This window comes from Nerophis ophidion, linkage group LG03 (assembly GCF_033978795.1).
Source record: "Nerophis ophidion isolate RoL-2023_Sa linkage group LG03, RoL_Noph_v1.0, whole genome shotgun sequence".
In the NCBI taxonomy this organism is placed as follows: domain Eukaryota; kingdom Metazoa; phylum Chordata; class Actinopteri; order Syngnathiformes; family Syngnathidae; genus Nerophis; species Nerophis ophidion.
In genome coordinates this window covers 33228165-33251179 of record NC_084613.1, presented here as the reverse complement: position 1 = coordinate 33251179, position 23015 = coordinate 33228165, and the positions used below count along the sequence as shown (strand labels likewise).

The 23015-nt window shown below is 39.7% G+C and overlaps 2 protein-coding genes across 2 annotated transcripts in view; both read left to right on the top strand.

Moving 5' to 3' along the window:
- Positions 1-356: 356 nt before the first annotated feature.
- On the top strand, positions 357-16866 carry rpia (ribose 5-phosphate isomerase A (ribose 5-phosphate epimerase)). The gene is made up of 9 exons (XM_061894940.1): positions 357-603; positions 8087-8147; positions 8250-8305; positions 8384-8443; positions 14868-14932; positions 15000-15068; positions 15148-15289; positions 15957-16056; positions 16117-16866. The coding sequence occupies exons 1-9, from the start codon at positions 409-411 to the stop codon at positions 16212-16214; spliced, it is 846 nt and encodes a 281-aa protein (XP_061750924.1). The 5' UTR covers positions 357-408; the 3' UTR covers positions 16215-16866.
- A 799-nt stretch (positions 16867-17665) lies between these two features.
- Positions 17666-23015, top strand: part of eif2ak3 (eukaryotic translation initiation factor 2-alpha kinase 3) — a 107609-nt gene continuing 102259 nt past the window's right edge. Inside the window, exon 1 of the mRNA XM_061894864.1 lies at positions 17666-18225. Coding sequence (XP_061750848.1) covers positions 17900-18225 — 326 coding nt within the window. The 5' untranslated portion in view covers positions 17666-17899. The remainder of the gene's footprint in view (positions 18226-23015) is intronic.

The following is a 23015-nucleotide window of genomic DNA, read 5'->3' as shown; positions in this document are numbered from 1 at the left end:
AAAAATAGAATACAAACAAATATATATATAATAAACAACGTGCAAAACCATAGGCTCATTCAGATTCATTAAATAAATTAAATTTGGAGCACAGCATCATCGTTTTCACAGCTTTTTTGTTGTTAGAGGTAGAGAGTTTTAATGTAAAGTTCAAAGTCTTTTTTAAAGGCAGAAAAGATAGGACGGGCATTGAGAAACGTACATTTATAAATATAAAACTTAGCCAATAGAATAATAAGGTTGCAAAGGTAGAATTCATTTTCAATTTTTTGTTCATACAGCGTAAACCCAAAAATCTCTATTATTGTTTGTTGTCAACATATATACTCGTAGTCACATGACACTCCACACTTCCTGCTTCCGGGTAAGGAAGGCGGGCTTTTTGGCATGTGTTGGTGGTGATGGGCCATGAGGCTTCCGGGGTGGGTCGCCTTCTCTAAACTCCCTCCCGGCTCACTCGGCGCTTCCACACTTTTCTCCGTGGCTCCCAGAAGTCACCATAGCACACTTACGTCGGTCCGGTGTGCCGCTAATAGTGCACATAGCATGGCCGAAGAGGCGAAGAAGCTCGCCGCCTACGCCGCGGTGGACAACCACGTCCAGGTAGGATGTTTTTCAAAATAATTGTTTCTCCATTCGTGTCCACAGTTGAGTTCACGTCACGGTGTTTCTGACATTTAAACCCCCCCTCACCAGCGAGTAATGTTAGCTTAACACCCTGCTGTGCTACTTTCCTACTGCTAGTTTGTTTTAAAGGTTAATTATTAGCAATGCAGGCTGGTGTCCTCGTAGAGTAACAGTGACAATACGTCGACTTGTCGATGAAAGCCGAAGCTATATTTTGAAATTAAGGTGACTAAGTTAAAGCGGCACATTCACTCACCACGTGGCCTTTCGGACACAAACTGCACGTGAAAGTGTGTCGTTTGTTGTTCTCCATTTAAGTTCTAACAAATGAACAGACACGAGAGCAGGGTCCCAACTTTTCCAGTACAAAGGGGAGGCTTATTGGGAACAGTTGGGTGCCATGATTGGGTATAAAAGCAGCTTCCATGAAATTCTAATTAATTCACAAACAAGGATGGGGTGAGGGTCACCACTTTGTGAGCAAATTATTGAACAGTTTTAGAACAACATTTCTCAACGAGCTATTGCAAGGAATTTAGGGATTTTACCATCTACGGTCCGTAAAATCATCAAAAGGTTCAGAGAATCTGGAGAAATCACTGCCCGTAAGCGATGATATTTCGGACTTTTGATCCCTCAGTCGGTACTGCATCAAAAATCGACAGTGTGTAAAGGATATCACCACATGGACTCAGGAACACTTCATAAAATCACTGTCAGTAACTACAGTTGGTCGCTACATCTGTAAGTGCAAGTTAAAACTCTACTATGCAAAGCAAAACCCATTTATCAACAATATCCTGAAACGCCGCCGGCTTGGCTGGCCCCGAGCTCACCAAAGATGGAGTGATGCAAAGTGGAAAGGTGTTCTGTGGTCTGACGAGTCCACATTTCAAATTATATTTGGAACAGAGGACGTGGTGTTCTCCAGGACAAAGAGGAAAATAACCATTCGGATTGTTATAGGCGCATAGTTCAAAAGCCAATATCTGTGATGGTATGAGGGTGCATTAGTGCCCAAGGCATGGGTAACTTACACATCTGTGAAGGCAACAATAATGCTGAAAGGTCCATATAGGTTTTGGAGCAACATATGTTGTCATCCAAGCAACGTTATCATGGACGCCCCTGCTTATTTCAGCAAGACAATGCCACACCATGTGTTACAACAGCGTGGTGTCATAGTTAAAGAGTCCGGGTACTACACTGGCCTGCCTGCAGTCCAGACCTGTCTCCCATTGAAAATTTTGAAGCCTAAAATACGACAACAGAGACCCCGGACTTTTGAACAAAATAAGCTGTACATCAAGCAAGAATGGGAAAGAATTCCACCTGAAAAGCTTCAAAAATGTGTCTCCTCAGTTCCCAAACGTTTTATGAGTGTTGCTAAAAGAAAAGGTGATGTAACACAGTGGTGAGCATGCCCTTTCCCAACTACTTTGGCACGTGTTGCAGCCATGAAATTCTAAGATAATTATTATTTGCAAAAAATAAAAAGTTTGAGTTTGAACATCATATCTTGTCTTTGTAGTGCTTTCAATTGAAAATGGGTTGAAAAGGATTTGCAAATCACTGTATTCCGTTAATATTTACATCTAACACAATTTACCAACTCCTATGGAAACAGAGTTTGTAAAATCTACATATTATCAATCAATCAAATGAAGTTTATTTATATAGCCCTTAATCACAAGTGTCGCAAAGGGCTGCACAAGCCACAACGACATCCTCTGCTCAGATCCCACATCAGGGCAAAAAAATCTCAACCCAATGGGTTACAATGAGAAACTTTGGAGGGGACCACAGATGTGGGGACCCCTCCCCCTCTGGGTGACTGGTGCAATGGACGTTGAGTGGATTTAGTTAATAGTGTAAGAGTCCAGTCCATAGTGGGGCCAGCAGGGGATCATCTTGAGTGGAGACAAGTCAGCAAGCCAGAAACATCCCCAATTGATGCACAGATGAGGGGGGCAGAGCAGAAAAGAGACAGCAGATCAACTTGTCTAAAAAGGGGGTCTATTTAAAAGCTAGAGTATACAAAAGAGTTTTAGGTTGGGACTTAAATCCTTCTACTGCATTATATTATTCTGCTAATGCAAAACCATAATATATATCAAACAATCTTGTCTTTCTTCTTGCTTCCTCTAAACTAGCCGTTTGAAATTTTTTCTGAAGTTGGACGTCACTGGATACCTCCATATACTGTATTGTAAAGTTTTTACCGGAAGTCCACCATTGTAGTCAATAAGTTCCCTCTTTTTCTCTATCCTCTTGTTTTTGGGGCAGACTGGCTCATACATGCACATGCATTTTGCCATATCTAATACAAATTCTCGTATAGTTCTAACTTGTATCTCTCAGACTCTATTAGGCAATTAATCAAATTTTGATTGTGATAATGGCTTTTTGGATCATAAAAAAAAACAATTACCGTATTTTTCGGAATATAAGTTGCAGTTTTTTTTCATAGTTTGGCCGGGGGTGTGACGTATACTCCGGAGCGACTTAATGTGTGAAATTATTAATATATCACCGTAAAATATCAAATATTATTTATCTCATTCACGTATGAGAATAACCGGATGTCAGCAATCGTCACACACACACACGTCAACCAATGAAAATTTGGCGGAGCCGGGTCATGGCAGAAATGCATTGTGGGAAAAGAAGATGCTACAGCAATCGTCACACACGTCACCCAATGAAAATTCGACGGGGGCGGGTCATGGCAGAAGTGCATTGTGGGAAAGAAGACGCTACCTGCTACGGTACATTGGCGGTAACTTATAAAAACAAAGCGCTGAACAAAAATGGCACCGAAAAGGAAAGCATATACTGCAGGTTACAAGCTGGAAGTAATGAAATCGCCTCGATTACTGTAACGTATTATTTTCGGTTCTCCCCATGTCTAGTATTAAAAGATTACAGTTGGTACAAAATGCGGCTGCTAGACTTTTGACAAGAACAAGAAAGTTTGATCATATTACGCCTATACTGGCTCACCTGCACTGGCTTCCTGTGCACTTAAGATGTGACTTTAAGGTTTTACTACTTACGTATAAAATACTACACGGTCTAGCTCCATCCTATCTTGCCGATTGTATTGTACCATATGTCCCGGCAAGAAATCTGCGTTCAAAAGACTCCGGCTTATTAGTGATTCCCAAAGCCCATTAAAAGTCGCGGGCTATAGAGCGTTTTCCGTTCGGGGTCCAGTACTCTGGAATGCCCTCCCGGTAACAGTTCGAGATGCCACCTCAGTAGAAGCATTTAAGTCTCACCTTAAAACTCATTTGTATACTCTAGCCTTTAAATAGACTCCCTTTTTAGACCAGTTGATCTGCCGTTTCTTTTTTTTTTCTCCTATGTCCCACTCTCCCTTGTGGAGGGGGTCCGGTCCGATCCGGTGGCCATGTACTGCTTGCCTGTGTATCGGCTGGGGAGATCTCTGCGCTGCTGATCCGCCTCCGCTTGGGATGTTTTCCTGCTGGCTATGCTGTGAACGGGACTCTCGCTGCTGTGTTGGATCCGCTTTTGACTGGACTCTCGCGACTGTGTTGGATCCATTATGGATTTAACTTTCACAGTATCATGTTAGACCCGCTCGACATCCATTGCTTTCGTCCTCTCCAAGGTTCTCATAGTCATCGTCACCGACGTCCCACTGGGTGTGAGTTTTCCTTGCCCTTATGTGGGCCTACCGAGGATGTCGTAGTGGTTTGTGTTGTGGTTTGTGCAGCCCTTTGAGACACTAGTGATTCAGGGTTATATAAGTAAGCATTGATTGATTGATTGATTGATTGAAATACGCAGCAGGAAACGGCAATCGAGCAGCAGAAAGAAAGTTTGGAGTAAACTCCATACCTGCCATCATCGGATGGATCGACAAAGCATGGGCTTCAGTGACAACCGAAACCATCCTGTCCGGATTCAGAAATGCTGGAATAATTGGAACTACACCTGACGATGACTCTGACGTAAGCGACGTACCGATAGAAGAGGAAGCGGCACATTGTCTTCCTTTGGAGTTGGCAGAATTGTTTAGAAGCGACACCGAAAAAAAAGATTTCATGGGATTTAGCGATCAGGAGTGACAGATTGTTTGGTAAATGTATAGGATGTTCTATATGTTATAGTTATTTGAATGACTCTTACCATTATATGTTATGTTAACATATCAGGCACGTTTTCAGTTGGTTATGTATGTGTCATAACAGCCTGTTGTTCACTATTCTTTATTTATTTTAAATTGCCTTTCAAATGTCTGTTCTTGTTGGATTTTATCTAATAAATTTCCCCCAAAAATGTGATTTATACTCCAGCGCGACGTATATGTTTTTTCCCTTCTTTTTTATGCATTTTCGGCAGGTGCGACTTATACTCCGAAAAATACGGTAATGAGCCGTAATGAGGGTGAAGTGTCTTGCTCAGGACACAACGGACGTGACGAGATTGGTACTAGGTGGGGATTGAACCAGGGACCCCCGGGTTGCGCACGGCCACTCTCCCAACGACCCCCCACCCCCCCCAGCTCGAAGTATGAGATCGCACCGTTGTTGAATGGAAGTAGAATTGTCTCACATCAACATATATATATATATATATATATATATATATATATATATATATATTAGGGGTGTAACGGTACACAAAAATTTTGGTTCGGTACGTACCTCGGTTTAGAGGTCACGGTTCGGTTCATTTTCGGTACAGTAAGAAAACAACAAAATATACATTTTTGGGTTATTTATTTAACACATTTGTAAACAATGGCTTTCTCCTTTTAACATTGGGAACACTATAATAATTCTGTCCACGTTAATCCACATTAAACTGCCTGAAGTTGTTGCTTTGATTAAATAAAATGTAAAACCTTTCTTCTACATATAAAAAGTGCAAAATTAAACAGTTTCAAGTCAACTCATCATGCTTAAATTATTACAGCAATTGGGAAGCCTGTAGTTGACTTTTATTATGTAAATGTTATATTTTTCTCAACATGTGATAGCAGGGACCCTGCCATTCAAAACTAGGCTGCTACATTACTAATGATTAATGTAACTATTGCTGAAAAAATAGTACAATAGCAATAGGAGAGACTACTCATCCCTGAACACCATGGAGTTCAAGTGAAATAACAGACAGGGCTTTGCTGCCCCTAACACGCACGCACACACACAGCAAAATGAGCTAACGTTACGCTAAAAGCTAATTAGCCTTCACCTCAAGCCAGAACTTCGAGTCAGCTGAGCTGCAGTTTAAGTTTGTAGAAGGTCAACGGGCTCATAGTGATGTTAGTAGTAGTAGTTGTGACTGGGAGGCTTTTTTTTAATAATTTGGGGAGAGTACGCTGTCCGCTGCTCACCTGTTAATCACATATATGCTCGACGCTGAACCATTGACTACATGCGCTCTGAATATGCACTGCTGATTGGCTGTTACATCGCGCTGAATAGACGCTGCTGATTGGCTTTGCATGTAACCAATCAGATGGTTGTGTGGGTGGGACAATGCTGGGTGCTGAGACAGAGGCAGAAGAAGCAAAGCAGCTTTTTAAGACTTTAGCCTACAAACTCGTTCGGTACACCCCCGCACTGAACCGAAACCCCCGTACCGAAACGGTTCAATACAAATACACGTACCATTACACCCTTAATATTGATAAATATACAAATACTAATGTAATTTACAAATAAATACATAATTTGTATGAATATACGCCTATTTGTAAATATTTTTGAGATTTGAATATAAATATACTTGATTTTGTATTTGCATACGTGGATCACTATTTTGCTTTTGTGTCGATGAGACATTCCTCCCACAAACGAGATGTACAAATAAATGTGACCTTCACACTCCCCTGAACAACCAGCAGAGGGCACTGCAGCCAGATCGGTCTGGGTCACAGTATTATATGCATTATCTGCAAAATGCTCTGAGTTCTCTGCACAAAAACAATCTACGTCTTTACAAAGAGAATGCACAACGGGCCTGAGCTAGCTAACGTTAGCGTTGTATTAGTTAATGCTAATTTATCCAGTTAATCTGAAAGACCGTGCTAGCTGCTTATTTTATTGTATCAATACAGTTTAATGACCTTGTCCTGATGTATATACTGATCTCTGGTTGTTCGGGGGAGTGTGTAGGTCACATTTATTTGTGCATCTGGTTTGTGGGAGGAATGTCTATTGGCAAAAAAGCTATTCACATTTGCAATTTCAATACAAATACAAAATCAAGCATATTTACAGGACTGTCTCAGAAAATTTGAATATTGTGATAAAGTCCTTTTTTTCCCCGTAATGCAACTAAAAACATGAAAATGCCATACATTCTGGATTCATTACACATCAACTGAAATATTGCATGCCTTTTATTTTAATATTGCTGATTATGGCATACACCTTAAGAAAACTCAATCATATCTCAAAAAATTAGAATATTTCCTCAGACCAAGTAAAAAAAAAGATTTATAACAGCAAAACAAAATCAAACATTTAAAAATGTCAATTAATGCACTCAGTACTTGGTTGGGAATCCTTTTGCATGGATTACTGCATCAATACGGCGTGGCATGGAGGCAATCGGCCTGTGGCATTGCTGGGGTGTTATGGATGCCCAGGATGCTTCAATAGCGGCCTTCAGCTCATTTGCATTATGAGGTCTGGTGTCTTTCAGCTTCTTCTTCACAATACCCCACAAATTCTCTACGGGGTTTAGGTCAGGAGAGTTGGCAGGCCAATCGAGGATAGTAATGCCATGGTCAGTACACCAGTTACTGCTGGTTTTGGCACTGTGAGCAGGTGCCAGATCATGTTGGAAAATTAAATCATCTCCATAGAGCTTTACAACAGATGGAAGCATGTACACAGCTGCATTGACTCTGGACTTGATGAAACACAGTGGACCAAAACCAGCAGCTGACATGGCTCCCCAAACCATTGCTGACTGAGGGAACTTCTGTTGTCTAGAGTTCAGGAGTGGCTTGACCATAGGAATACAGCTATTGAAGCTGTATCCGTTGAAAAGCTCTATGGAGATGATGATTTCATTTTCCAGCATGATCTAGCACCTGTCCACCTGTCGAAGTGGAGGCACGTAAATAAGAAAGCGGTTTGAAGATGGTCTGTAAAACAAATCGATGCAAGGTGTTGACAAAAGAACCACCATTACATGTTATTTAGACCACATGGAAGTGTTTTAAATGTAGAAAAAAACATGTGAGCCCTTTAAAAAAATATCTATGACTCAGAATTTAGACTTATTTTTGTTAATACGTTGTAATATTTCTGAATACGATACTGTAGTTCTAAATTTGATTTGCTTTCATTCAAGCTTTGTTTCATGTTTTTTTCCACACTTTTTGCAAATGCACTGTGGCCAAATGTGCAAGTTTGACATTTGGTAACATAATGGTTACGGCGAACTGGAACCCCATTTGTTTGCTGTCCCACAGAACAACCAGGTGGTCGGAGTGGGCAGTGGCTCCACCATTGTTTACGCAGTGGACAGACTTGGTGAGACGCTTATTAATGGGGACATGTTTTGTTTCCCACTAAGGATGCATGCTTTAAATTTTGAAGCATGTGTTCAACAACTCTGTCGTGTGTATGTTGCAGCGGAGAGGGTGCGCCAGGAGAAACTGAACATCGTCTGTGTTCCCACCTCCTTCCAGGTCACGTTCACGTTTTGTAATGGATCAATTTTTTGCCTGCAGTCTGTTTATAACTCCGGTTTCTCTGCCCTCCCTCAGGCCCGCCAGCTGATTCTGCAGCACGGTTTAGTGCTGTCTGACCTGGACAGGCACCCCGAGGTATGACATGCTCCTTCATCGGTGCAATCGAAAGGAGAGCGCCTCAGTTATTTCGGATTTAACAGTGCAACTGTGTTATACTGACATCAAGTGTAAAGTTACCCTGCATAATACAAAATGTACTGAAGTTGTACTTGAGTCCGGTAATCCCTCGTTTATCGCTGTCAATCAATTCAGAACATAACTGAAGTAGAAATCCTAAATTATAAATCAAATATTTTAATTGGTAGAGCATAAAAATCCTGTTTAAGTACATTTTCAACATTATGGGAGCCGTCTATATTAATATTGATAACACACATCTGAAATAACACCCTTAAGTCACTTTTACACGCTTTTAAACCAATATAGTAATGATGGTTTAGGCCAGGGGTCGGGAACCTTTTTGGCTGAGAGAGCCATGAAAGCCAAATATTTTACTATGTATTTCCGTGAGAGCCATATAATATTTTTTAACACTGAATACAACTTGGGCGATATAGCTCGGTTGGTAGAGCGGCCGTGCCAGCAACTTGAGGGTTGCAGGTTCAATCCCCGCTTCTGCCATCCTAGTCACTGCCGTTGTGTCCTTGGGCAAGACACTTTACCCACCCACACTGGTTTAAAAATGTAACTTATTTATTGGGTTTCACTATGTAAAAACGCTTAAGTCATTAGAGAAAAGCGCTATATAAATATAATTCACTTTACTTCACAACTAAATGTGTGCATTTTTAAGTAAAACCAACATACACATATAATAAGTATCTTCTTCTTTTTAATAACATTGTTATTCTGAAGCTAACCAATAATGAATAAAATAGTTCTTATCATTGATGAGACTTCTTGAACGGGTGCGGTAGAAAACGGATGGATGGATTACAATGTATGAGAATGTTTTGTATTTAACCAAAAATAAACAAAAGGCGAGTGCCGCTTAGTAAAGGCATTGAAGCAAAATTAAACTAAAACTGAACTAGCTGCAAAATAAACAAAAACAGAATGGTGGACTTAAAGCGTGCGGAGCAGACGGCGTCCACAAAGTACATCCGTACATGGCATGACAATCAACGATGTCCACACAAAGAAGGAGTGCGTTCGCACAACTTAAATAGTCTTGATTGTAAAAACAAAAGCAGGTGCGATGAATAGCATTCAAGGAAGACATGAAAATGCGACAAGAAAATACCAACAAAAGAGGAAATGCCACCAAAAAAGAAGCGCAAAACACCAAAAAAACTCAAAATAAGTCACGGCGTGATGTGACAGGTCGTGACAGTACACCTACAATGAGACAAAGAGCTATTGCGAGAACAACTTTTTATTGTCAATAATGACTACTGAGATTTATTTTTTTATGTTTTCCACTGGTGGAGTGCCTCAAAAATGTTTCAATGGAAAAAAAGGTGCCTTGCCTCAAAAATTTTTGAAAAAGACTGACTTATCGTGTTAAGCAATGGCAGCTAAGATTTATCTGAGAGCCAGATGCAGTCATCAAAAGAGCCACATATGGCTCTAGAGCCATAGGTTCCCTACCCCTGGTTTAGGCTGAGCCATTCAGTGGCCGCGACACTGAATAGAATGCTTTGATTGGTTTGGTCTCCTCTTGTGGCCAGTACTACAATATTAATAGTTAAGTTTATTTAACCAGTTTAATCATTTGGGGCAAAAATGTTGTAGAACTGGAGTGTCCACACTTTTTCTGCTGGCAAGCTACTTTTCAATCGACCAAGTTGAACGGATTTACCTCATTCATACATGTAATTAATATTTATTTATTTATTTATAAAATAAAGGTTTTTGTTAACAAGTTGAAGGTGTTTAATGATAATACAAGCATGTTTAACACATATAGATTCCTTTCTTTACAAGCATGTTTATCACATATAGATTAATTTCTTTCATGAAGACAATAATATAAGTTGGTGTATTACCTGATTTTGATGACTTGCATTGATTGGAATCACACAAAAATAAGTCTTCCTTTCTGTTCAATACCACATAAAAGTGGTTGTTTTTTGGCATCTTATCTATCCATCTACCATAGTCCTTTTTATACACTTTACAAGAAATACATTGGCGGCAAACTCCGTAGCTTGCTTGCTTGATTACTTGTGCACGCCAGCTTTCTGAGACTCTTATTTTGTTAGCGCAGGCAAGATGAGGCGCTTTTATTGTGAAGATTGGAAATTTGCAGTCAGTCTTTTGACGGTAGGTATGGCGCAACAGTCTGTTGAAACGAAATGTGTTTTTGGCCTTCCTGACAGTCATTTTTTCCTAATAATGAGCTCGCAGCCGCCAACTTCATCTCACGAGACTTGGTGCCGTAAATGTCAATCAAGTGACGTCTTGAAGATCGATGATCACAAATTTTTAGGTCTATTTTTTTTTTATGCTTGGCTGGCGATCGACCGACACACCCTCCGCCTTTGACAGGTAGCTAGCGATCAACGTAATGGGCACACCTTTTGTAGAATATATTTGAAAAAAAATGTATGTCGTCATGAAGCCACAAGCCAGGTGAAACTCAAAAACTGTGAATAAAGTTAGTTTAGTCCAGCAATTATATTTACAAGGTGAAACTAGTATATGACATTGACTCATAACATCTGACTTTCATGGTTATGGCTTCCAGTTTATGACAACCTCAGTTAGATTCAATGATCAAAACATTTTTCTTACTTCATTAACTGCAAAAGAAGTTAATAAACATTTTTACCAATTATTTTAAAATTGCAGAATCACAAATATGTATATTTTACCACTAATTATATTTTTCTCCAAAAACTATTTTGATATTTGACGGACAAGACTGTTTACAAACCTTTTTTTTTTTACTTTATGAACAGCAGGAGGGTTACACCATATTTTAAAACTTTGTAACGGTCAAGACTATTTACAAACCTGTTTCCAAACTTAATTAACAGCACAACAGGTTTATATACTTTGACACCCGAGAAAGTTTACAAGCATTTCAAAAAGTTCAGAACAAGTTAACAAATGAAAGCTACTATTTTAGACTTTTTCAGCCAAGTCAATTTACAAAAATGTTTTCAAAAGGCTGACAGCAGAATAAGTTCAGATCGCATGTTTATACTTTAACAACAAACATTCTTTTAAATTTGTATTAACAAAGAACAAGTCAACAAACGAATCTACCTACTATTTTAAACTTTAGCCACAAAGGTTCTGAACATTTTAAAAAAAATATTGGAGCAGAGCAAGTTAACATAAACAACTTTACCAAGTGTTCAAAACTTTAACAGTCATGACCATTTGTTGAACTTCATTAACAGCAGAATAAGTTACAATCATGTTTACCAACTATTTTAAATTTTATTTACTTATAAAAAAAAGTTTGATTCCATTTTTCTTTTTGTCATTTCCGGAAGTGTCCACATCGCAGACATCCTGTTTTGGCAGTACTATTTCAGTGTTGAAAGTATTTTCAGGTGACTGAATTTTCGGTGCATCACTAAAAAAAACAATTTTTTAAGGTGCGGTGGCTTTTATTTTACTGTGGCACTGTGCCTTAATTAAATACATGTAAGGGAAACCCTGCTTTATTAACATAACTAGTTGAACACGTTTATCAACTATTTTAAACTAAAACAAAGAAAGTGTGTAAATATATTAAAAAATATTGGAACAGAACATCCATCCATCCCATCCATTTTCTACCGCTTAGTCCCTTCTGCAGTCGCGGGGGGCGCTGGCGCCTATCTCAGCTACAATCGGGCGGAAAGTGTACACCCTGGACGAGTCGCCACCTCATCGCAGGGCTGGAACAGAACAAGTTAACATAAACATTAGCAAGAGTTAAAACCTTATTAAAAGCCAGGACCATTTAGATTTTTTTTTACCATCATTAATAGCAGAATAAGTTAACAAACATTATACAAAAAAAGTTTGGTTACATGTTTTCATTATGTCCTTTCCGGAAGTGACTTTCTTCTGACAATTAGATATTGCGGTGCCACCTGTTGCTCTAACATGCACTGCCAATGTGTCCACATCACAGACATGCTGCCTGTTCTACAGACAATCGTGTGCATCTTGCTTACGTCATCACAACACCCTGTTTCAACACTACTGTTTCAGTTATCAGTCGTTTTCCTGGGACTGAGTTTTTGGTGTGTCGGTAGTGCGTAAATAGTAAGCTATATAAGGGTTTCCCACACATTGATTTATTAGTTGCGGCCCGCCACGAAAGAATTACGGCCGCCACAAATAAAAAAGTAAATATATATATATATATATTATTTATTTTTTTTCTTTTTTTCTGGGTTTTGAATCGCTCGACAGCTCATAAAAACAATGGGACTCTGTCTGTGAATGGAGCTTGTAGTTACATATTATATAAATATGTACATAAAGTGTTGTAATTATATTCCAACTCCCCGTTCTTGGTCATCACCGCCGCTGCCCAACCACACCACCAAATATAGATGCCTGACCTGTGGGAAACACTGTGTATATATATCCATTCATACAATACGTTACTTAACTTTGTTGTCACATTAAAAACCCTAATTTTGAAGGTGCCATGGCAATGCATCATAATCAAATACATGTATGGGAAACCCTGCTTTATTAACAGAACTAGTTAACAAACTAGTTTACCAACTATTTTAAACTTTAGACAAGAAACTTTAGAAACATTTTTAAAAACTTTAACTTGTAGAAATACGGCGATTATTTCATGTAACATGCGTCTACCCAAGAAAAAGATGCCACTGCGTTCCAATCGATCGGCCAGTGATCATTACTGGCCAAATTCTGTGAAAAATTGCCAGATCCCAATCAGTGCTTTTTATTGATGATCACAAAAAAGTATCCCTTGAAGCTCATACCTTGCAACTTGGTCCTTTGTGTTGACTGCTAGAGCCACTGCTAACGGTTTCTTTATGTCGGATATTTTGGCCAAGTCTTCGTTCAATGCAGAGCAGTACCTTTATGTTATCCCTTCCATTGCGGCACACAAACTGCATTTGTCACTAGTTTTAATATCACTGTGGAACTGGCAAAACGGGCTTAAAATGTAACACATGGAGTAAGAGAGCAGCAGACGACAAGCAAACATGCTAAGCTAGCTTGAATCGACAGAAGAATAGGTACGTAGTTCACTTCAGCAAACATGAAAGTTTAACCATCTTACAGATATTACCAGGAAATTAACAAGTACGGTAGATTAATAGAAGTCCAGAGAGAGGACCATATGAAACTGAAGTGCTCCGTTCCTGTGTCTGTCGTGTGTCAGACTGCCAGGCGATCACGGAGAGGGTTAGACTGCTCCATAAACAGATGCTGTTGATCCCAGGGGTAGTGCAGTGTATGAGTGATGCTAGCGATTAGATCGATATTGTTTTCATAAAATATGTTTTTTGTTTTTGTTAATGTTTAAAAATTCAGTGAATAATTCTGTGTACTTTGACTTTATATTGGTTCAACAATTGTATGAAATGAAACAGAATAATGACATTGTTTAAATATCTAGTTGCCATAGTTAAAATGCCTTCATGTGTTTTTATTGTAATTGTGATTAAAAATTAAAAAGCTCGATCATTTACTGATCTGAAATATTTTAAAGCAAAGTGTATTGGTACCCGTACAATTACTGGTTCACTTCCGAAAAAGTAAGAACTGCCAAGACACCTGAGGCGGTGGGGGCGTGGTCACTATGGCATCATTGAGTAGTTTGCATAACTGACTTTGATGATATATATATTTTTTAAAAGGCTCAAAAAATGTATACATACATTTAAAACAATTTTGTTATTAGTATTTACATATCTATTTTTGTACCTGTTTTGCCATATTTTCAATTGTTGCTCCTTTTTGTACAATCTAGTTTAAGATTATTTTCGAGTGTTAACAGACTTTTAAAGACTTTTTTTAAAGATTAAAAACAACTCTGAACACATCACGCTGTTGCACTAGTTTCAGTTGCTCTTCTTAAAAGCCGCCACTCTCCTCTGAATATTTGCAAAGTTTGTAGATGGCTGTCCGCGGGTATATCTGGGATATATTAAACTAACGTCTATATCACAGACATGCTGACAATACTCCAGACAGTCACAATGGCGTGCGTTTTTGTTTACGGTTTCGAATATTTTTTTGGGTGGTCAAGTTTTTGGTACATTTTTTGCAGATAGTGCGCAAATAATAGGCTATATATATATATATATATATATATATATATATATATATATATATATATATATATATTCATACTGTAACGACCAGCTAATGTTTTTTGCCCGTATGGTTTGGATTTGATGTCAGTTTTTCCCATGTTTACAAACACACCGTCCATGCCACAAGGGTAATTTGCGGAGAATGAGGAAGTGTTGTTCTGTGTCTAGGAGAACGAGAATTAAGAACTTTGTAAGGAAAAAATATAAATTAACAAAGTTTTATGTCACTTTTGCTCAACTTCCACTAGCTGGATGTTGCCATCGATGGAGCAGACGAAGTAGATGCAGATCTGACATTAATTAAAGGTGGAGGGTGAGTTTGCCTTCTCGCCGACAGTAAAGCTCTACCCAATTACTTAGATTATATTTATTTATCGCAGCGGCTGTTTGACTCAGGAGAAGATTGTAGCTGGCTGCGCTAAACATTTCATCGTCATCGCGGATTACAGGTTTGTGTCTTGCGTAAACCAAGTGTGATGGGAACTGAAATCGCGGGTTACTCACCAATAATTCTCCATCCACTTTCAGGAAGGACTCAAAGGCTTTGGGCCAGCAGTGGAAGAAGGGGGTTCCCATCGAGGTGGTCCCCATGGCATATGTCCCCGTCTCCAGGAGGATTGTCCAACTCTTTGGAGGGGAAGCCAATTTAAGAATGGCTGTCAGTAAAGCTGTAAGTTTAATTTTATTTACAAACTTTTGGACTTGGGGCCGCATTGGGCTAAAGAAATGTATTTACATTACTGCATGTAAAGTAACTAGATATATTTGACATATTAGTCAATTATATTAATATCATGGATATGTAATTAATAATTGATATAATTGGATGTACCTTGTTTATTTCCATGACGACCTCCTTAAAGTTTTGTAATCATTCAGACATACTAAGCAGCTAAAATGCACCAAACATGGATAGTGTGGAGTGATTTGCATATTGCCCATCATTCATAAATGGGTCTATTTTTTAAATTATGTGTTGTGCTTGGACATGTTTTATAATACCCACAAAATTCAGTTATGTGCTGACTTTTTGTGTCTTTTTAATTGCAACATGATGATTAAAAAAGGCTGTCTGTATTGGGTCATATATAATATTGCTGTGCTGAGTGCTTTTGAAAATGCAATTCACGTTTATTAACCTGAATTACTGACAATGTCCACAGTGTGGTGGCGAAGTTGCAGCAATATAACTGTCAGATATTCAAAATGTAATTGGAGGCGCCCCGCGGAACAGATCCCTTTTAATATTGGGCCGCACTTTGGACACCCATGATTTGCAGCATAAGGGAAATATTGTGCCAGTCTCTCGCTGATCTCTGCGTATTTGTGGGCGTCAGGGTCCACTGGTGACAGACAACAGCAATTTCATTCTGGACTGGAAATTTGTGGGCGCTCAGAAGTGGAAGGAAATAAACTGTGCCATCAAGATGATTCCAGGTGAGACGCCCCACACTTTGTAGTCCGTGCTCAGTGTGCTTACGCACGTTATTCGCCCAGGGGTTGTGGAAACGGGACTCTTTGTCGGCATGGCCGAGCGAGCCTACTTTGGAATGGAGGATGGAAACGTGCTGATGCGGGATGCCCCCGTCAACTGAGGTGTTGGACCCGGCGTGCCCTCCTTGGAAGTAGACTCATATCATGCAAGTGTGTCTTTTGACGCTGAAAGTTGTAAATTATTATTGCCAGAATGCTTACAAAGCAGCCTTGATACTAGCTGCTGTTTGTGTTCAGAATGAATCAAACACACAATCATTGTATTTCTTGTGCTAAGTAGAAACAATATGAATAGAAACAGCTCCTTTTTGTCTGTAATGGAATCAAGATTGGAATAATTCACAAGATGGACTTAGTAACTTATTGTGTATTTACAGATGCCTCCCTCCATTAGTGCCTGCGAAGTCCACATGTTTACATGTGAATTTCAAAGAATCAACTACATCACTTTTGTCTTTTAGGTGGATATTTTTGAGGTGTTTTGACTTGATTCTTGCATGACTGTTGTATATCTAAAAGCACTGTACAATAATACAGTCTACAAGGTGTTTCAGATATGTCCCTCTTTGTATCCATGGCATGTTCTGCACCAGCATTTGAATTAATTCATTCTTAAACAATGTGACTGAGTGATGGGTACACTTAAGTTTTTTCGCTATTGAAAAAAAAAATACCAAAACAATGCATGTGCCTCTGTTTCAATTCAATGCCGTTTGTTCCATTTATCTTGATAATAAACAACTTAAAGACTAAGTACGGTCCAATCAGTGTTGCTATCTGGTGTTTTATGTACTGAAATGTGTATTTCAAATTAGAAGGAATGATTTGAATGTCATTTACCTATATTGCCACAAGATGGCGCTGTAAAGAGAAAACGTCATTATTGTTATAAAAAATGAAGTCATCTGTTCACTGCGTTTAGCCTAATCCCAAAACTGAGTTTCCCCTCATCAAAATGTTACAAAAATATTTTTGTATACAAGTTCGTTTGCTTTGTTTCATTAACATTTCTTCATATTTATGTCAAAATAATGATGCAATTATCAGGTCCTTGTATTTTGGGTTCCGTCTCGTCAAAGTGGTCAACATAACCCGTGACCAGGAAGAGGAAAAGCAGCCACTAATCTTCAATGCAGCCACGTTGGTGCTTTTTCGTCGACGGACTTGATGACCACAGATGATTGACAGTAGCAAACACCTATTAAGTTAGCGCTTGTCGTAGCTCTCGGCCAATCACGTTGATGGTCACTCCTATCGTCAATTTGATTGGAGAGACGTGAGACATGCGAGTCCGTTCAGGAGTTTGGCTGACTACTGCGCCTGCAAATGGGCCCTGTGCGCATGCGTCAGTTTGACTGACGGGTAACTTGGCGAATGAAACGCACTGTTGTTGAGGACGCCAGTTTCGGCGGGCTTCACTGAGAGTGACAAGGAGGTGGTCCAATTGCCTTGTGCTTAGTATGCGACTCAGCAAGACCGACAGTTTATCGACCAATGAAAAGTGCCAAATGACTTTTTAAGGCACGCGTGTTTTTATTGTCCAATTGTGTGTTAGAAATAAGGCGGGGCTTAAGGCGTAACGGCGACAACTCTTGCGTCAACTATAAAGGCAATAACAGTGTGTTACCTCGAGTGGACGGTTTGTGTTTAAGGTAACTTTAGGGCACGCCGCGTCTTTTTTTGTACATTTGTACCTTAGCGTTTTTTATGATTTATTATGTATGTAAACATTCACACGGCCAGTGGCATGTAAATATCATGGTTCACTAATGTGCCAGTCTTACAAATGGAAAGGGGGCTTCACTTTGGAAAGGTGAGCATTTCCTTGCTGGTCCTCCTGCCGCTGCTGCTCAAAGTGCCCACCGGGCTCGGGTCCTCGCACACCCCGGGCTCCACAGCCGCGGCTGCCGCCGTCAGGAGGGAGCCCCAGCTCGCCGGCCGGGGCTTGGGATCGACCCCGGTGGACGATGGAGACGAAGTCATGAAGCTCCATCTGGAGAAGGTGGTCGGTGCTCCAGCCATAGCGGCGGCAGACGTGACGGTGGAGGATGACGAGGCCGGAGAGGCCGACGAGGCGTCGGGAGGAAGTCACGGAGAAGTCCCGGCGGGGAGGTGAGGACTCGGCTAATGTTATGTTTAGCTAGTAAACACTCCACCTCACTTTCCATTCAAAGCTGCCTACCAAACTAACAAAAAAGTGGCCCAAATTACTTAACTGTCAACAAATCCCACAATATTTACATTTATTATCACTTTAGTCACTTTTAAACCCACGGTATGGTTGCTTTTATTCTATTGTCGTCAAACAAGCTAAATGTAACGTTTAAGCTAGCAGAAGAAGTCTGCACGTATACCATCAGAGATGTTTGTTGATTGAATCTCATCATTTACCTTTTATCTTCTTTTAAATATGCCAAAATTTCTCTAAAGTGACCCTAGAAAGGATTGGGGCTTAAACAACAACAAATAAGCAAACCATTATTAAACGGTAAAGCTTTTGGAACATGTAAATAATTAATATTTAAAGTCATAATATGTCGTGTGTTATTGTGAGCATGTTTTTTTTGGTACTATATTTAATTTCGCTTACGAAGTGGACTATTATGTGCTATAAATGTCTCATGGTTGTCTATTTTACTTCCATTAAAGAACTTCTTGGGCCCATCTAGTGTTTGTCATAGCTGCACTGTGATCCACCCTCACAATAGCCCCGGCGGTCACTTCATTAGGTACACCAGCACAATTGGCCATACGTTTTTTGTCCATGTACAAATTGCTAGGTGATTTATTAGGAAATGAATGAAGGTTATTGCAGGCAGAACATCGTTTATATAGTTTTTTTCCCCCTAAAAGGTGCATTGCGACTATAAAGTGTTTTATCAGATTACTCAAACAAACAAACGAATCAATAGCTCCATACTTAAAGGCCTACTGAAACCCACTACTACCCACCACGCAGTCTGATAGTTTATATATCAATGATGAAATATTAACATTGCAACACATGCCAATACGGCCTTTTTAGTTTACTAAATTGCAATTTTAAATTTCCCGGGACTTTTTTCTTGAAAACGTCGCGTAATGATGACGTGTACGCGTGACGTCACGGGCTGTTATGAATATGAGGGCTGCACACACACACAGCTAAAAGTCGTCTGCTTTAACGGCATAATTACAGAGTATTTTGGAGATCTGTGTTGCTGAATCTTTTGCAATTTGTTTAGTTAATATTGGAGAAGTCAAAATAGAACAATGGAGTTGGGAAGCTTTAGCCTTTAGCCACACAAACACACGGTGATTCCTTGATTCACAGAGTTGAAACTTTACTATGGATCACAGCGGACATGGATCCCGACCACTTGTCAACCAGCAGGTTTCGGGGAGAAAATTGTGGTTAAAAAGTTGCCACTTACCGGATATCAGCTGAGCTTGCGCCTCCCGTACAGCTGCCGTCGACTTCCCTCGACTTCCCTGAGACACTGCGCGTCAACACACGGCCGTGGACGTACACTTCCGACTATCTGGTACTGTTAAACTCACTAAACACTAGCAACACAATAGAAAGATAAGGGATTTCCCAGAATTATCCTAGTAAATGTCTCTAAAAACATATGAATCCGTCTCAATGCAACGCGATTGCAATCGGGGTTTTTATTTTATTTTTTTTAATTTTATTTATTTATTTATTTATTTTTTCTCTCTAGTCCGTAGCTATCAATATCCTCAAACATAAATCTTTCATGTTCGCTCAAATTTATGGGGAAATATGTTGTCCTGGTTTTCTTTTTTTTGGAGGCTCCCATTAAAAACAATGTGAATATGTGAGGAGCCCCCATTCGTGTGACGTCATTGTCTGCGACTTCCGGTAGAGGCAGGGCTTTTCTCCAGTTGCGAACTTTATCGTGGATGTTCTCTACTAAATCCTTTCAGCAAAAATATGGCAATATCGCGAAATGATCAAGTATGACACATAGAATGGACCTGCTATCCCCGTTTTAAATAAGAAAATCTCATTTCAGTAGGCCTTTAATGGAATGTATGCTTTTACAGTGCATCCACTTCACTTTCTTCCACATGCATAACATTTCATTTTTGTAGGGTGTTTTTAATAATATCGATTTGCTTCACATTGTCATAATTGGGTATTTACTGAATTTTGAGGACAAAAAGTAATGTATTCCATTTTGGAATAAGGCTGTAACATATTACAGCCTTATTCCAAAATGGAATACATTACTTTTTGTCCTCAAATCGATATTATTAAAAACACCCTACAAAAATGAAATGTACATAATATTTGAAATGAATAAGGACTTTTCTGTTTGCCATAACCCTTTTTTCTAATAATAAAAAAATATATATATATATTCCCTGTTTGCCACCACACAGATCTCAGCACCCACACACCACCGCTCTCATGTATACTCTATTGCAGCAGCCATTCCAAGTTTTGGCCATTCAATGCGGTGCGGATTTTATACATTTTCATTAGTTACACTAATCAGTTTATCCGTGACACATTAAATGAATAATCTATGCAACACAATATAAATCAAAGCTTTTTTTCTATTTAATTGATTGAACCGATAAATCGTTGCTGCCTTGTTGTCAACCACTTAACTGATTCGATCTACGGTCTGGACCTGTTGGTACTATTAAGACATGAATGAATGCAGGAAACCACCAAAACTTTTTAAAGGGCCATATTTAATTTGAGAAGGTTTTCCCCAGATTGCCAACATACCTAGGGACACCGTGGCGCAGTAGGAAAGCGTGGCCGTGCGCAACCCGAGAGTCCCTGGTTCAATCCCCACCTAGTACCAACCTCATCACGTCCGTTGCGTCCTGAGCAAGACTCTTCACCCTTGCTCCTGATGGGAGCTGGTTAGCGCCTTGCATGGCAGCTCCCTCCATCAGTGTATGAATGTGTGTGTGTGAATGGATAAATGTGGAAGTAATGTCAAAGCGCTCTGAGTTCCTTGAAGGTAGAAAAGCGCTATACAAGTACAACCCATTTATCATTTATTTATACCTACGTTGGTGGGGGTGTGGTCAATATGATGTTGTCATATGATTTGCAGAATCTGTGATGATTCATATATATATATATATATATATATATATATATAATATATATATATATATTTTAAACGCTAATAAAAGATATACATTCAATTAAAATAAATATGTGTTATAGCTAATTACTATTAAATATTAATATATATGTATGTGTGTATGTAAGATCATTTTGCAACCGGTTTTGACAGTGCTCTTTTGTTAATCTGTCTTTTTTCAATGCATCACTAGTCCGTAGTATGCAAATAAAAGGCAATCATTCAATCAAAGTTTACTTATGCAGCCCCTAATTATAAACATCTCAAAGGGCTGCACAAGCGACAACAACATCCTTTGCTCTGAAAAAACTCAACCCAATGTAACAACGTAAAACCCTGGAAGGGAACCCCCCCGCCCCTCCTTGGGTTGCCGGTGCAATGGATGCCGAGTGGATACGGTCAATAATGTGAGAGTCCAGTCCATAGGGGGGACTATATATAGCCATTCATACATTATATTACTTTAATTTCTTTTCACTGAGAAACAACCTAGTTTTTAAGGTGTGGTGGCTTTTATTTTGCTGTGGCGGGCCTGGCCCAATTAATGACACAGTTAGTCATATGAAGCCCTCTGGTTCTCCTGCAGATGCCCTCCCACCTCGCCTGTTTAAGGAGGTACTTACTACTATTGGATCAAGTGTCTTTAATATTATCAATAGTAGCCTCTCTAACAAGCCTCGACCCCTCTCTCCTCTCTAACCTTAGACCTATCTCTAATCTTCCATTCATTTCCAAAATATTAGAGAAGGTTGTCTACAGTAAGTTGTTGCCCTTCTTAGAGGATAATGGTATCACTGAGCTGTACCAGTCCGGTTTTAAAGCCCTCCACAGCACAGTCAGCGCTTCTAAAAGTTTTTAACGATATCCTCCTGTCAACTGATTCTGTTAAATATGTTGTCCTGGTGCATTTAGATCTGTCTGCTGCGTTCGACACCGTCGACCACGCCACCTTAATCACCACATGGGGTCCCCCAGGGCTCTATCCTTGCCCCAATCTTATTTGCGCTTTACCTTCTCCCCCTTGGTTCTATATTTAGGAAGTACGGTATTGCATTTAATTTTTATGCCGATGATTGCCAGATCTATTTTCCCATGGCACAAAATAACACGGTTCAACGTCTCATTGACTGCCTGCATGACATCAAAGCCTGGCTTTCAGCTAACTTCCTGAGCCTAAATGAAGACAAAACATAAGTTATGTTGTTCGGTCCAAGTCGCTCTCTCCCTTCCCCCAACGTTGACCTCGGCAGTCTGACCCCGTATCTCAGCGACTGTGTCACAAACCTGGGGGTAAAGTTTGACTCAAATTTTAAATAAAAAAAAATAAAAAATCAGCAGCGTCGTTCAAAAAAGCTTTTATCAATAACGCCAAGTTGCGAAAGTGAAACCACTTCTATCAGGACATGATCTCGAGAAATTATTCCACGCCTTTATCTTGAATCATTTAGATCTTGAATCATTTAGACTCTGCTGCTCGTCTGCTAACACAGACCCGCAGACGTGAGCACCCACCCATCCATCCATCCATTTTCTAAGGCTTATTCCCTTTTGGGGTGGTGGGGGGCGCTGGCGCCTATCTCAGCTACAATCGGGCAGAAGGCGGGGTACACCCTGGACAAGTAGCAATCTCATCGCAGAGACGTGAGTTCATCACCCCTATATTAGCATCCCTTCACTGGCTCCCTGTGCGTTACTGAATCAATTTTAAACTCCTCCTATTTGTTTTTAAATGTCTGAACAACCTCGCGCCAACATATCTCTCCGACCTCCTTCAGCCTCACTGCCCCA

Excerpts from the sequence above, each read along its gene's own strand:
- rpia (XM_061894940.1), top strand. The coding sequence starts at position 409 with ATGAGGCTTCCGGGGTGGGTCGCCTTCTCTAAACTCCCTCCCGGCTCA. Across the intron at positions 604-8,086 it reads CGGTGGACAACCACGTCCAG|AACAACCAGGTGGTCGGAGT; the intron begins GTAGGATGTTTT and ends GCTGTCCCACAG. Across the intron at positions 8,444-14,867 it reads ACCTGGACAGGCACCCCGAG|CTGGATGTTGCCATCGATGG; the intron begins GTATGACATGCT and ends AACTTCCACTAG.